Genomic DNA, 13,123 nt, shown 5'->3' on the forward strand with positions numbered 1-13,123 from the left:
GAAACCTGATATTCACAGAATCACAGAATGGCCAGGGTTGGTAGGGACCTCATGATCATGAATTTCCACCCCCTGCCACATGCAGGGCCATCAACCTCTCCATTTGATACTAGACCAGGCTGCCCAGGGCCCCATCCTATCTGGCCTTAACACCTCTAAGGATGGGGCATCCACAACCTCTCTGGTCAGCCTGTTCCAGCACCTCACCACTGTCTGTAAAGAAGTTAAAAGAGTTTAAATATTTAAAAGAGAGCTTTTAAAAAGCAACCAATGGGAAAAAAAAATAAATTAGCACCTATATAGTTATTTAATTGATCAGATTCACATCGATTTGGGCTTTTCCAGCTTCCCAAAGATATCAAATTTTCACTGATGAAAGTCTGTCTGTAAAATACATTTGGTGTTCCACGAGGGCTTAGAGAGAGTGTCACCATATGCTGTGTGATACTTCCTGAACTAATATGAGAAAGGAGCTTTCTGACCAACAACCTCTTTTTTTTCTCAAGTATGAAATATCGCGGCGGCCTGAGGACTTTCAGATGCAGCGCAGATAACTGAGTGGCCAGTAGTAGAAGGATGGACGACAACCACAGCACTGGGTCAGACCAAAGAGCTTCACAGCCTCTTACCAGCACAGTTATTTCATCAGCAGAGACAACGGAGTCCATAGTACAGGATTCTGAAGATTTTCTAAAAGGAGATTCCTACTTGAAGAGAAGGGCAGTAACTCTTTGAAATAAGAGACAATAAAAATAAAGCAGAGTGTAGGGAGAAGGAGACTTTCAAAAAGCTAAAATGGTCCTGTGGCCATTCCTATGAACTTTCCATGGACCAGAGCATTGGCAAATAAGTGAATGTAGACAAGATACCAGGATTTTAACCCAGCTGTGTTTCAGTTCTTCTGAAAGATGGTCCGTGCAATGTGTGTGATGCTGGAAATGCCAGCTGCCAGAGCTTTGCCTACATTTGTGCTCACTTGCTTCAGGCAGAGGCGTATCAAACAGTATCGAAACTTTTGTGAGAACCTAACGTTGTTCTCTTTACTATATCAGTCTTTCTCCCTTCCTCAGCCCCCCCATTATTTTCTATCTGAAAGCATTCAGTTCAGATCTCTGCTGGCACCTGTTGTGAGAGACAACCCTGTCTGACCTCTTGGGCGGCCTTCCTTCCCAATACAACTCCAGAAACTATTATCTTCAAACCAGCACTGCTGTTCTCCATCTCATGCAAATACGTTGATTTTACATTCTCAGCTACTGTGGAAAGAACCGGCACTTTTTTTTTTCCTCTTTCAATCTGTAAGATTAAATGGAATCATCTTAAATCTTTCTTTTTCATTACTTCACAATTCTGTTAAAAAATCATGGAGACCTAAAAAACATTTCATGGAGAATACATGTGCATCATCTTTTGACTGGCGTTGGCACTTCTTTATACACACATATATATATATATATATAGAATATAATGTCCAAAAATGTACATATATTTATAGATTATATTCATTTAAAGCATCATTTAATCTCATGTTTTATGGTTGTTGTTGGTTTTTTGTTGTTTTTTTCATATATGCCGGTTAATATTTCCTGTTAAATATTACCGTTCCTCAGTATGAAGACTTTCTTACATTGCTGCCCAGCAGTGTCATTTGCAAGTTCAAAGACTATTTTAGGCTGAAAGCTGTGCAAGTTACAACTTTACAAGTAGCCTGGTGAGAAAGGGGCGGGTTTCTCTGTGTTGCTTTTCTGGCTTTTCACAGTTAACTGGCAGAGCTGCTCTCTTCTAGATGTTGTTGCCATCTTTGCCTGCAGGAGACAGGTTCTGGTGGCCTGGGCCTCTCTGCACTGGCTGTGCGCATCTCAGTGTGCACAACGTGGCTTTTCCTCTGCGCTAGCAGAGCTCACAGGATTTAGCTATTTTTGACATGTTATTCAAAGGACGGTAGAAATTTGATCTTATTTTTTCAACTTTTCTTCTAAGTATGCTTTTTTCCTGATTTTTCGTGGGGGCTTCAAGGGGGTGAGGTACTGATGAACAGATGTGATGCAGAGACAGCAAATGGCAAGCAATCATTAAGGTCAGCATAGGCTTCGCTTTGTTCAGCCAATTTCTTTTGCTTGGATATCTCCTCCTTGTCCTTGGTGATTTAACAAACAGATTTATTTGCATCAGAAGTAACAGTTCATGTACCTTGGCCTATCACTGGGACAAAATTCCCATTTCCACAGCTTAGTGCTTAGAGGATCCCTTAAAACACCTGTGACAGGAGCCTGCTGCTCTACATGAGGAGGTTTTAAACTGTTCTCTCTTACCCTGTTGGGAGGCAAAGCTCAACAATAACCACAACCCAACGCTGTAAAACTTTGATGAGGGTAAGATACGTAGAAATTCAGTGCCACTGATAGTAGAAGTGGCAAAATAGTCAGGTGTTTGCATCACTTAACTGCTGAGGAGTTATCATTGCTCCTGTTCAAAGCTGGTTTCTGCAGCTCGGCCAGTTCCAATAGCTTGTGCTAGGGAGGGGCCTCAGATACTGGAATGGACCTTATTGCTCTTTAACATTTCAAAGGCTGAGAGAGCTATTTTGTCAGCACTAAAATTCTGTACTGAAACTGCAAACTCTCAGATACTTCACTTCTTCTCTTTGAATTGTGTAATTCTGCTGTGAAATATGAACACGGAAAATGGCCCTTAGAGGTGTTTTGGGACTACTACCTGTTGCATGCATTTTTCCATCTGCATGTCCTCCAAATCCAGATGGGTACTGGAGAAACCCTCACCCTACAGCTTGAGAGGGGTTGTGCTGCAAGCAGGGCAAAGCCTCCAGGGATGTCCTGGCCTTTCCCATCCTCCTGCTCTTCTGCGACATGGGGTGTCCTGTTGTGTCCCCTAGTCTGCCACCTGCTTTTGTCCTAGACTGAGAGTGACACTGGAGAAATTTATTGGCATATCTGCACAGGGAATGCTAAATAGAGGAGTCAGGGACTATAGGCTTGTATGGATGTATTGGGGTCTCTTAGGTCATGTGTTATGCTGACTTTATTTGGAGACACTTGGGTACAGTTAGGGGATGCAGGATAGTTAGATAGAGGCGCAGTGTTGTGGATGGCTGTGGTCTGAGAGCCTGGACCTGAACAGCTGCTGTACAGGATGGGATGTGATAGAATGGGGGTAGTGATGGGTTGAACTGCTTGAGGCTGCAACCAGCCTTGAAAATGAGCCATAAGAACCTGTGTCCAAGCACTCCCTAGCACCCTGACTTTCACTTTAGGACAAAAGATGATGGCCTTATGTTGCAATAGGGGAGGTCCCATTTGGATTTTAGGAAAGATTTCTTTTCAGAAAGAGTTGTGAGGCACTGGTACAGGCTGCACAGGGAGAGGGTGAAGTCACCATCTCTGGAGGTGTTCAAGATCTGTGGAGAAGTGGCACTCAGGGATGTGGATGGGGATGATTGTATGTGAAAAGTAGTTCCTTTCAGGCCTGGGAGCAGGAAGCACTTTGCATTTTTCTAACTTTCTGCTGGTGAAAAAGCACCTTGTTTACTTTATGAGGCTGGTTTTACACCGATACTGCATGTGATGATCCAGGCTGCAGTCACTAGCTTGTTAGGGTGAGCAATAAAGATAAGGTGGTTCCCCAGAGCCTTGATTTTCGCTCCTTTACTTTCTTTGACCTCAGCTGCTCGTTGTTTTGTGGATGAACTCTAGCACTCTTTCCACCTGAAGGAACAACAGATATTTTTTCAGCCTTTATTTCCCGTTATTTGTGACTTACGTGCCTTGTGGCCTTCCTTGTTCTTAGACTACTGCTTTTAGGGCCTGGTTTAGGTTGTTGTTGATTATTATTTTTTTAAAACTAATTTCTGCACAAGTCTGTATGTTCAGCTTTTGCTCCCCAGTCCTGGATTAAGTCAATTAATTTCTCTTGGGCCCCTGGGCAAAGCTGCTCCATTTGCAAGCACTGGACACAAGGCTGAAAAAAGAATTCATTAAGCGCCTTGTGAAGGATGCTCCAACTGCTGGTAAAATACTGCTCTGGAGAAAGGTTTTGCATCAGGGGGAGGTGGGCATGGAACAGCTCCCCAGAACAGTGGGTACGGCCCAAACTGCTGGTGTTCAAAGAGCATCTATATGCCACTCTCAGACACAGGATTTAATTTTGGGTGGTCCTGCATGGAGCCAGGAGTTGGGCTTGATATTCTTTATAGGTCCCTTCCAACTTGGGATATTCCATGGTTCTGTTTTTGCTGCTAGAGATGATGGGAGCTTCCCACATCCCCCATAGTCTTTGCAGTGGGTTTGCTGGATGAGCCGGCTCAGCAGGAAGTAAATAGGGAATGAAGGGAAGAGACAGTAGGAGTAAAGGAAAGTCACTGGAGTAAATAAGTAACGAGAGAAATAAGATCAAACAGACATTGTGGTTGTTAATAAATGACCCATACCCAGTGTCATGGTCTCAAGGGATGCAAAGGAAGGGTGCGGCCAGCAGCATGGGGATATTGCAACCGATACTGAGCCATCGGTGACAGGTTCTGACAGCACTGACATGGACAGCGGCCAAACAGCTTCCAGAAGTGCTCAAAGTTACAGGAGATCTGAGCAAAGTAGGCAGGAAAAAAAAACAACAAAAAATGGAGCAAATCCCCAGGCCCTGGGCACTGTCTCCATGGCACCCACCCAATGCTGCAGGGATTTGCCAGGAAAAAGAGACTTTTCTCCACTCTCCGTCCAACAGGACAAGAGGTGATGGCCTTCAGTTGTGCCAGGGGAGGTTCAGGTTGCATATTAGGAAAAATTTCTTCTCAGAAAGAATGGTGATGCAGTGGTAAAGGTGCCCTGGGGGGGTGGGGTAGGAACCTTTCCTGGAGGTGTTCAAGAGCCATGTAGATGTGGCACTGAGGGATGTGGTCTGAGTAGGAGCAGGCATGAGCTGATGGTTGGACTGGATGATCAGATTGGTCTTTTCAACCTTAATGATCCTATCCTTTTATGATCTGAAACTCTAATACCTGTTGATACCTGGAAGGACATTTATCTCAGCAGGTTTCTCAATCTGGCAATTGCTTGAGAAAGGTGCTCTGCCTCCCTGTCCCCCAGGCTCTTGCTGGGTGTCACTGCCACCTGCCTTGTGCCTTCTGACACCACCTGGTTAAACATTAGCGAACTTCAGCCTATGCTTTAGTCATGCATAACGAGGTGTAGGTGGGAGAAAAAAAGTCTGCTGCATAAGCAAGACTTTGGAACAAAGACTTTCTCCAAAATCTGCAGTCTACAGAGGCCCTTTTTCAGGACTGATTAACCAAACTAGGGATATACTTTAACAGGCAGGCAGGGCAGCAGGGATGGACAAGCCTCCAGGCTGTTGCTTTACTCACTCTGCATCTTGGTGGAGTCCTTGCCACAAGATGGTGCTGGCTCTTCACAGTTACAAGAAAAGCCACAGAATTGCAAAACCTTTTAATCAGCTGTGTCAGCTGGGGCTAACCATTAGCAGGCACAGCATGCTGCTGATTTTAACCCTCTCCTGCACCCCAGCCTTGGGGACCCCGATGCCCATTCCATTAATGAGCTCCTTAACTTCAGGGATGGAGACATATTTCTCAGGGTGGCCACAGAGACCTTTATCACCTGTCAGATCAGTACTTCAGTAACCCTTCCATAAAAAGCTATTCAGGCAGCCAGATGCCCCTCAGCCTGCCCATCTTCCCCACACTGCACCTAAATGTGCAGTATTACATCAAAAGTTGGATCCACTGGCACTGTTTGAAGGACTGACGTTGATGCACTTGGCTCTTCTGGGGGCATCTTGCTCTTTTAAGGGTGTGAGAATGATCTCCTCCATATACCTCCCTCATTTCCCAGCCCATCAGCTCCAGGCTTGCCCATGGAAAGTAAGAATGTGAAGATACAAGGTTCCCCAGTTGAGCTATCCCATGAGGAAGGGACACCTGTGTCCAGAATTTATTGTGCTCCTAGGTGGCAGAAGACTGACAGGTGGGAGGTGAAGCACTCAGTTGATCACCCAGCAGCAAAAGGAGGGGCTTGCTTGTTGGCTGCCCCAGATATACCAAGGATGCCAAAATATGGTTTAGATAAGGAGTTAAGAGAAGGAAAACAGGCATCGAAGTGATTGCAGCTCAAGCACCAGCTGGCAGCCCTTACTTGTTGCCATGTAATCGCATGGTGCGCACTTCGTGGGATACCCACCGAGGGATGGTTTGAGGCACAGAGATTTATTCTGAACCCTTTTTTGTTTGTTTGTTTGTTTTTGTTTGTTTTTTTTTAATTTATATGCAAGAGAGGGACAAAACTCGAAAACGAGTTTTCAGGTGCACTCCTCTGCTGCCCTGCATTTCTGCAATGTCTCCTGTCAGCAGCAGGGAGTGCTGGTGTTGCTCTTCAGTAGCAAAACACTGACGCTGGTCCTCAGATGGTAAATGCATATATATTTAAAGGAAGTAGCAGCATGAGCAGCATCATTAGCTGTAGAACATGCTGTTTAAGAAAGAACAAAATTCATGATGGTTTTTTTGTTGCTGTTTTTGTTTTTTTGCACGTGATTTTTGCCTATTGCTGCCATCTGACATGGATGTTGTATGAATTGGAATTTGTTGTAGATTCCATGCAAAAAGCAGGAGACAACCCCATTACATCGCTGTAGGGAAGCCCTGTTGGGAAGGCAAAGCCCACTGTGTTTGTCTGCACTCCCACCTCCATAGCATGATCAAGTCCTACCTATGGGGACCACCATTCTACTTGGAGAGGTGAAAAAAGAGGAGTCAGCTTTGGGAAACCTACAATGTCTTCAATGATATGGGGTTATCTAGACATGAATCAGATGCTTTTATCCACCCTTCCTGCCACATAAGGGACATATGACAATGAAAATATATCTTTAATACACCCGAAGTATCATCGATAAACCACTTTATTTGTTTTGCCTGATAACCAAAGAACTGACTTGTAATTATTTCACTTGTAAGATACACTGGATTGCATCCTACTTGCACCACACTTTAAAATGCAAGTGATAAGAAAACAAGCACAAAGATCAGGGCTTTCTAACCAGCTGTTTCCTGTCTCCCATCCAGCAGAACTGGGCGATGATACAAACCAAGCTCATGGGACTCCATGGCCCCTAAATTCTTGAAGGAAGTAGAGAGCTCTCAGTCCCCTGGATTGAGTAATCCCTCAATTGAATTGGCACGTTGTAAGCAGGGGAGAAAAGATATGAGCTGTGTCTGAAGATCAAAGCTGATGAAGCCCTTCTTCGGGCTCCCACCCCAAAATTGTAGAATCTCAGAATGATGTGGGTTGGAAGGGACCTCAAAGACCATTTAGTTCCAACCCCCTGCTGCAGGACAAGGTTACCAACCACCAGAGAAGGCACTAGATCAGGTTGCCCAGGGCCCCATCCAACCTGGCCTTCTTTGTATGATGCCTTTGTTGTTGATAACCTTGTTAATATACCAAGTCTGTTTTCTTGGAAACCCAACAGGAAGATGAAGGCCTCACATGGTTTTGCTCACAGAGGCCCTTCAGAGCAGCTACAACACTTCTTGCTCTGCACATGAGGGTGGAAGTGCAGTGCTGGCTTTGGAGAAGGGTATCAAGGTAGGCAAGGGATGAGGGACCCTCACTCTTCAGAATGAGATGAGTGCAGCTCTCTCAGACTGTCCATATATATTTGCAACCATGTGCACTTGTGTGTGGTTACAGAAAGGTTGTCTTCTATCCAGGGATGGAGGATATGCTGTGGGAAATGCTGTTCTGTGTACATCAGAAGAATGCTGCAGCCATGCCAGGTTGTTACTGCCCCAGGACGGCTTTGGTGAAATCCAAACCTGGTGTGGCACAGCAGTCTGGAGATGCTGAAGAAACCAGCAGTGCATATGAAGTCATGGGGACTGAGGATGTGTGTCAATCAAACCTAAAGGTAAGATCCAGTAGATATGCTGTTCAATTGGCATGAAGGTCTGCAGGCCACTGGTAGTAGCTGTTGCTATTAACTACCTTTGGAATCAGCCATCGGCTTGACAGCTGATTTATGATTTGTTTTAAAAGCAGGAGCAGAGCCTGCCAGCAGTCCAAACGCTGCCATAAATCCTCCGTTCCCCTTAGATCTGAAGTGTCGATGTCCCATCGAGCTGGGGACAGACCCAGAGCTGGAGGGCGGGCACAGCCCGGCTCACAGCCCTTCGCCAGATGGACGCTGTTTGTGTAGCAAAAGTGGCTGAAGCAGGAAAATGCCACGTAACAGGGGGCAGTGAACTGGAGGGAATGCGTGCCAGCCCGGCAGCAAGCAGGCGCGGAGATCGGTGTGCCCGTGCTGCAGATGCATGTGTGCATATATGTGTGTGCACGTGGCTGTGTCCGGGTGTGACAGTGTGCATCACAGAACGACTTGAGTTAGCAGGGACCTTAAAGACCATCTGGTTCCAGCTGTGCACAGAGCTGCCACCCACTACATGCCTGTGCCTCTGCGTGTGTGCATGCGTCTCTGCGAGCTCCACACGGAGGTGTGCGTGCATCAACCCGAGCGTACATGCACGCGTGTATACATTTGCACGTGGATGCCTGCACGTGCATGCGCGACACGCGCACGTGTGCACGCACATGCGAGCACGCACGTACACATTTACACCAGCACGGCCCCTTGCACAACCACGCACACGAGCCCGTGCGAACCCCCGCCGCCCCGCTCCGCTCCCCGGCTCCGGGCTCCGCCTCCCCGCTCCGTACCCCGGCCCCAGCGCGGCCGAGCGGCGGCACCAGCGGCGGGCGGACCCCGGCCGCTCCCCGTCGCCCGCCCCGGGCAGCCCCAGCGCCGCCCCCGCCGCCTCCTCCTCCTCCTCCTCCACCGCCGCCGCCGCCGCTGCTGCGGCCGCACAAAAGGCGGCGGGGAGGGAGGGAGGCCCGGCGGGAAGGGCAGCCTCGGCCGCCCGCACCATGCCCCGCCGAGGGGGGCTGCCGGCCCCCGCCGCCGCCGCCTGCCGGCCCCCCCCGCTCCTCCGCCTCCTCCTCCGCCTCCTCCTCCTGGCCGCCCCGCTGCAGCCCGGCAGAGGTAAGGGCCCCCGAGCCGCCGCCGCGCGTTGCGACACGGAGTTAACTTTCTTTTGCTCTGCTCTGCTCTGCGTTCCCCTCCTCTGGCCGGCTTCATCAACCCCGCTTCCATGTCTGCCCGGTGCGTGCCACTGAGGCGGAGCTGTGCCCGCGTCCCTGTGCGGCGATCTCCGTGAGAGCCCCTCCCGGTGCTTCTGCTGGCGCAGGTCCTCCGCGGGGTCCCGAGCTCCTCGAGTCCCGTTGTGCCGCTGGAATCGCATCGGGGCACCGCAGAACGGATTGTGTTGAACCTAATCCCGTCCAACCTGGCCCTGGGCACCTCCAGGGATGGGGCATCCTCAGCATAACTAAAACGATTCTTTTCTCCTACATAGCTGGGTGAAGCATAGAGCGTATCGCTTTTCTCCTCCACAGCAAGCCACTGCATTCATCCCGCAGTTTGAGGAGCTGCCCGGACGGGGTTTTCTTGCAAAACAGGTTTAAAATGCGGTCTGATTGCCCGGAGCATCTTCATGAGTAAAACCGGTGTACCTTTCGTGAGGGATTCCCATCTTGCTCTGCATCATTGGTGTCATTATTAAAATCTCGGCAGCCCGCTGAGATGTGCTGCCTTCCCCTGCTCACTGGGGCCCCTGTGGCTCTGTCCGAGGGCAGGATGGGCTCAGAGGTGCTGTCTGAACCTGCTGGGTCCTTCTCACAATGCAGTTGGTGTTTAGGAGCTGTGGCATCAGGGCGGATGTGTACATGGAGTGCAGCTTGGCAGTATAGGGAGTGGATTATCATCCTCCAGAGTAATCCCAGTTAAATCCTGGGTGGAATTTTTTGCACTATGTCAAGTTTAGTGGAAAGGAGTGGTTTTGTTAATTGGGTGGAGGGGGCTGAGTTTCTTCTCCTTGCCCAGTGGATGAGCACAGGCATCCTCAGCTCCTTCCTTTGCCTGGTTCCAGCATGTGATCCAGCATGAAAATCTGCACCAAACTGTGCACTGCTCTGAACTGTGTGCAGCAAAGATCATCACTGGGAAAGCGTTGCATCTTTGTGCTCCAGCTCAGAAAGCTCAGCTTGCACTCCCAGTACAGCAGCTTAATAAAGCTGAATTTTCATAACAGTGCTGGAGATGTTTTGGTTTTGCTCCGAAGTGGGGAACAGAACCCCAATAAATGCCCCTGGGAGGAATGTCCCATGGAGAGCTGTGCCACTGTCAGCCTTTGGTTGTGGCACCCAATGGACTGGAGAAGACCTCAGTTTTCATTCAGATTCCTCTGTGGCCAAGTAAACATTCTGAAATCCATCAGTCAGGAACAGAGGTAAATGCTGTCCTGTTTCCAGGCGAATGGGCAGGGAAACCTGCTGGGTAGCTGGAGTGCAACGATTTCCTTCAGAGAGGGGATTTGGAAAGGCTTTGGTCTGTGCTGGAAGCCATTGCAGCTATAGGGCTCGGAAGTGTGAGTGTTAATCTCCCTGCATGCTACAGCTGCTGAATAAGCTACGTTTTGCTTTCTGTTACATCTTTATACTTAGAACCCTCACAGTGCCCAGGAGCTGAAACACAGCTCTATGTGAACAAGGAATGAGACGCATGGGTATGTGCTAACGGTCAGCAAGAAAAAAATTAATAAGCCCCTTGTTCAACCCACAGGAAAGCCAGCAGCCTGCCTGAATGAAAGCCATACAGCCAGCACAGCTCCGCATCCCGCGCTGGGCTGAACCACCTGGCAGGGCATAGCCAGCCTCAGTGCAGGGCTGGGTCATGCCATAGGGCTGGCTTTGGAGCAGGGACAGCAATGCTTGTCCTTCTGCTCCATGCTTGGGCAGGTCCTTGCCCCAGGACAAAAACCTGCGTGGTTCTGCAGCCATCAGTGAGTCTGCACTGTCTGCACATGGCATCCTGCAGTACTTGCAGCCCTCCGAAAATAGAGGCTGGACAGTGCTCTTATTGACATCCGGGAGGGAAAAGAATAGCAGGCTCCCTGTTCACGCCCAAGGCATTTTGTTGAGAGTCTGCAGCCCCTGGGCTGAAAATCAGTTTAATTATGTATTGACAGTGGATGTTAAGCGCGGAAACCGGGCGGCTGGGGCATCAGTGCCATTGAAGGGCACATTCCTGGCCCCAGGCTTGGTTAAACAAGCTGCTGTATTCAGAGCCCTGTGCCATTGACGTTTTAGTTTAACTTGCACCATTCTGCTTTATTTTGAAATCCTCTCCCAGCCCAGATGCTGGATGTTTGTAGATGGGAATAGCTGTGTACCCAGAGCAGAAAGCAGTGTCTCTGGTTGGCAGCACAGAGCCCCGCTGATGGTGTATCCATTGGACAGGCCAGCCGGGTATCTTGGGGAAGTGAATCCTGTCATAAATTAAAGCAATTTGTTGTGACTGCATTCAGCTGTGGGAATCATCAATGGGGAAGTGGATATCTTCTAGGGCTGCATTAAGATGGAAATGCTGGAAGGGAGCTGGGTGTGCCTAGTGTGACTTTAAAGTCAGCATCTTAGGGGTTTAGGGACAGCCACCTTTGGGCCAATGGCACAGCTACTGCATTGTCAGCATGTTATTTCCTTCTTTGATTAACCAGACATCATTGAAAAAGAGGGAAGAGTAATCTCTAGAATCGTATTTCAGTGGTTCTCAGCTGCCCCAAAACCAATTTCTGTCCTTTTAAAATATTTCTTGGGGAAGGAAAAGAAACCAAGACCTGCATACTGAATAGGAGTCCCAGCCTTTTAGTGTGGGAGGTTCTTTGCTCATGACACCAAACTTGCAGTGTATTTAGCTCAGCCCACCCCATTCTCTGTCCTTTCTTGTTGAAGGTCTCAACCTGTGCACGAGTGGAAGCGCCTCATCCTGCGAAGAGTGTCTCCTCATCCATCCCAAGTGTGCTTGGTGCTCCAAAGAGGTACGTTCCTTCTTCTGCTCCTTCAGCTGTCTCCCACTCTGCATGGGGCACTGTCACTGCATGGGCTCAGTTGCAGGGAGCCTTGCTGGAAAGCACTCTGCCCTGGCTGCCATCCCAGTACGTGCTGCATGGCCTGCAACAGAGGTAAATCCCCTCTGTGAGTCTGCTGTGTTGTTTCAGGAGACTGCCAGTGCTTCTGGTGTCTGCACCGATGGCAATGAGCTGTGCAGTTTACCAGCATGCTTTGCAGCAAAAATGCATCCTTATGTTTTGGGTATCTTGTAGTCTGAAATCATCTCCCCTTGTTAAATAGAGTGGTTCAATTGGAAGAGGCCTACAAAGATCATTGCATCCAGCTGCCTGACTGCTGCATAGCTGCAGCTCTCCAAGGAAAGCATCTTCGTGCTCCTGTAGTATTACATTACCTGACAGAATAATAGCTCCTGTGCTTTTTTTTTTTTCCTTCCCAGGAGGATGAGTGATGCATAGAAGGCAAAGGGAAAGGGTAAAGCAGTAGATCTTGCTTTTGAGACATCTTGTAAACAGCTGTAGAAGTTCCTGTTCCAGGCAGCTAATCTGCAGTGTGATATTGCATCCAGGAGCGCTGGCTATCACTTATGGGTACCCAATAGTTTGCCTTTAAATATATCAAATTCTTGGCATCAAAAGACAAGTTTTACAAATGCTGCCAGTGGAAATGTTGATCTGGTGGTCACTACGACCACTAATAGTACCACTAATAGTGCGTCAGCCTGTGGCATTGGCAGCTTGACTCTTTATCTTGCAAACGGAAGAGTTCCCAAACAAAATAGTTTCCAAATGGAGTGGAGGGGCCGGGGGAGGGAAGAGAAGTGTTTACAAGGAAGTTCCGTAATCCTTCCTGACCTTTAGCCTGGAGCAGCTATTTAAAAATGCACTTGCAGGTATTTCTGGCCAAGAGCCACATGTTAAAAAGCTGCTGTCCCTGTTACAGGCTGTGAGCTGGAACTTAGTGAGCTCTTGTTCTAACTCTGCATTAGTTTATAATGTGATGCCTACGAAAGGCAGAGCTGAAATAGGATCATCTATTTAAATTACACTTGAAAGAGGAGATGTAAAACGTAGCTGGCTGTCTCCTGGGTGTGCCTTGCGACAGGGCTGGCAGGGGAAAATACCTGGCATGAG

The 13,123-nt window shown here is 48.4% G+C and overlaps 1 protein-coding gene across 1 annotated transcript in view; it reads left to right on the top strand.

Moving 5' to 3' along the window:
- Positions 1–8,951: 8,951 nt before the first annotated feature.
- The window catches only part of ITGB5 (integrin subunit beta 5), a gene marked incomplete at both ends in the record, with an annotated part of 41,922 nt that continues 37,750 nt past the window's right edge, over positions 8,952–13,123 (top strand). The window contains 2 exons of the mRNA XM_079539166.1: positions 8,952–9,066; positions 11,874–11,959. Of these exons, the coding sequence (XP_079395292.1) occupies positions 8,952–9,066; positions 11,874–11,959 (201 nt within the window). The remainder of the gene's footprint in view (positions 9,067–11,873; positions 11,960–13,123) is intronic.

This window comes from Tetrao urogallus (assembly GCF_951394365.1).
Source record: "Tetrao urogallus genome assembly, chromosome: 8".
In the NCBI taxonomy this organism is placed as follows: domain Eukaryota; kingdom Metazoa; phylum Chordata; class Aves; order Galliformes; family Phasianidae; genus Tetrao; species Tetrao urogallus.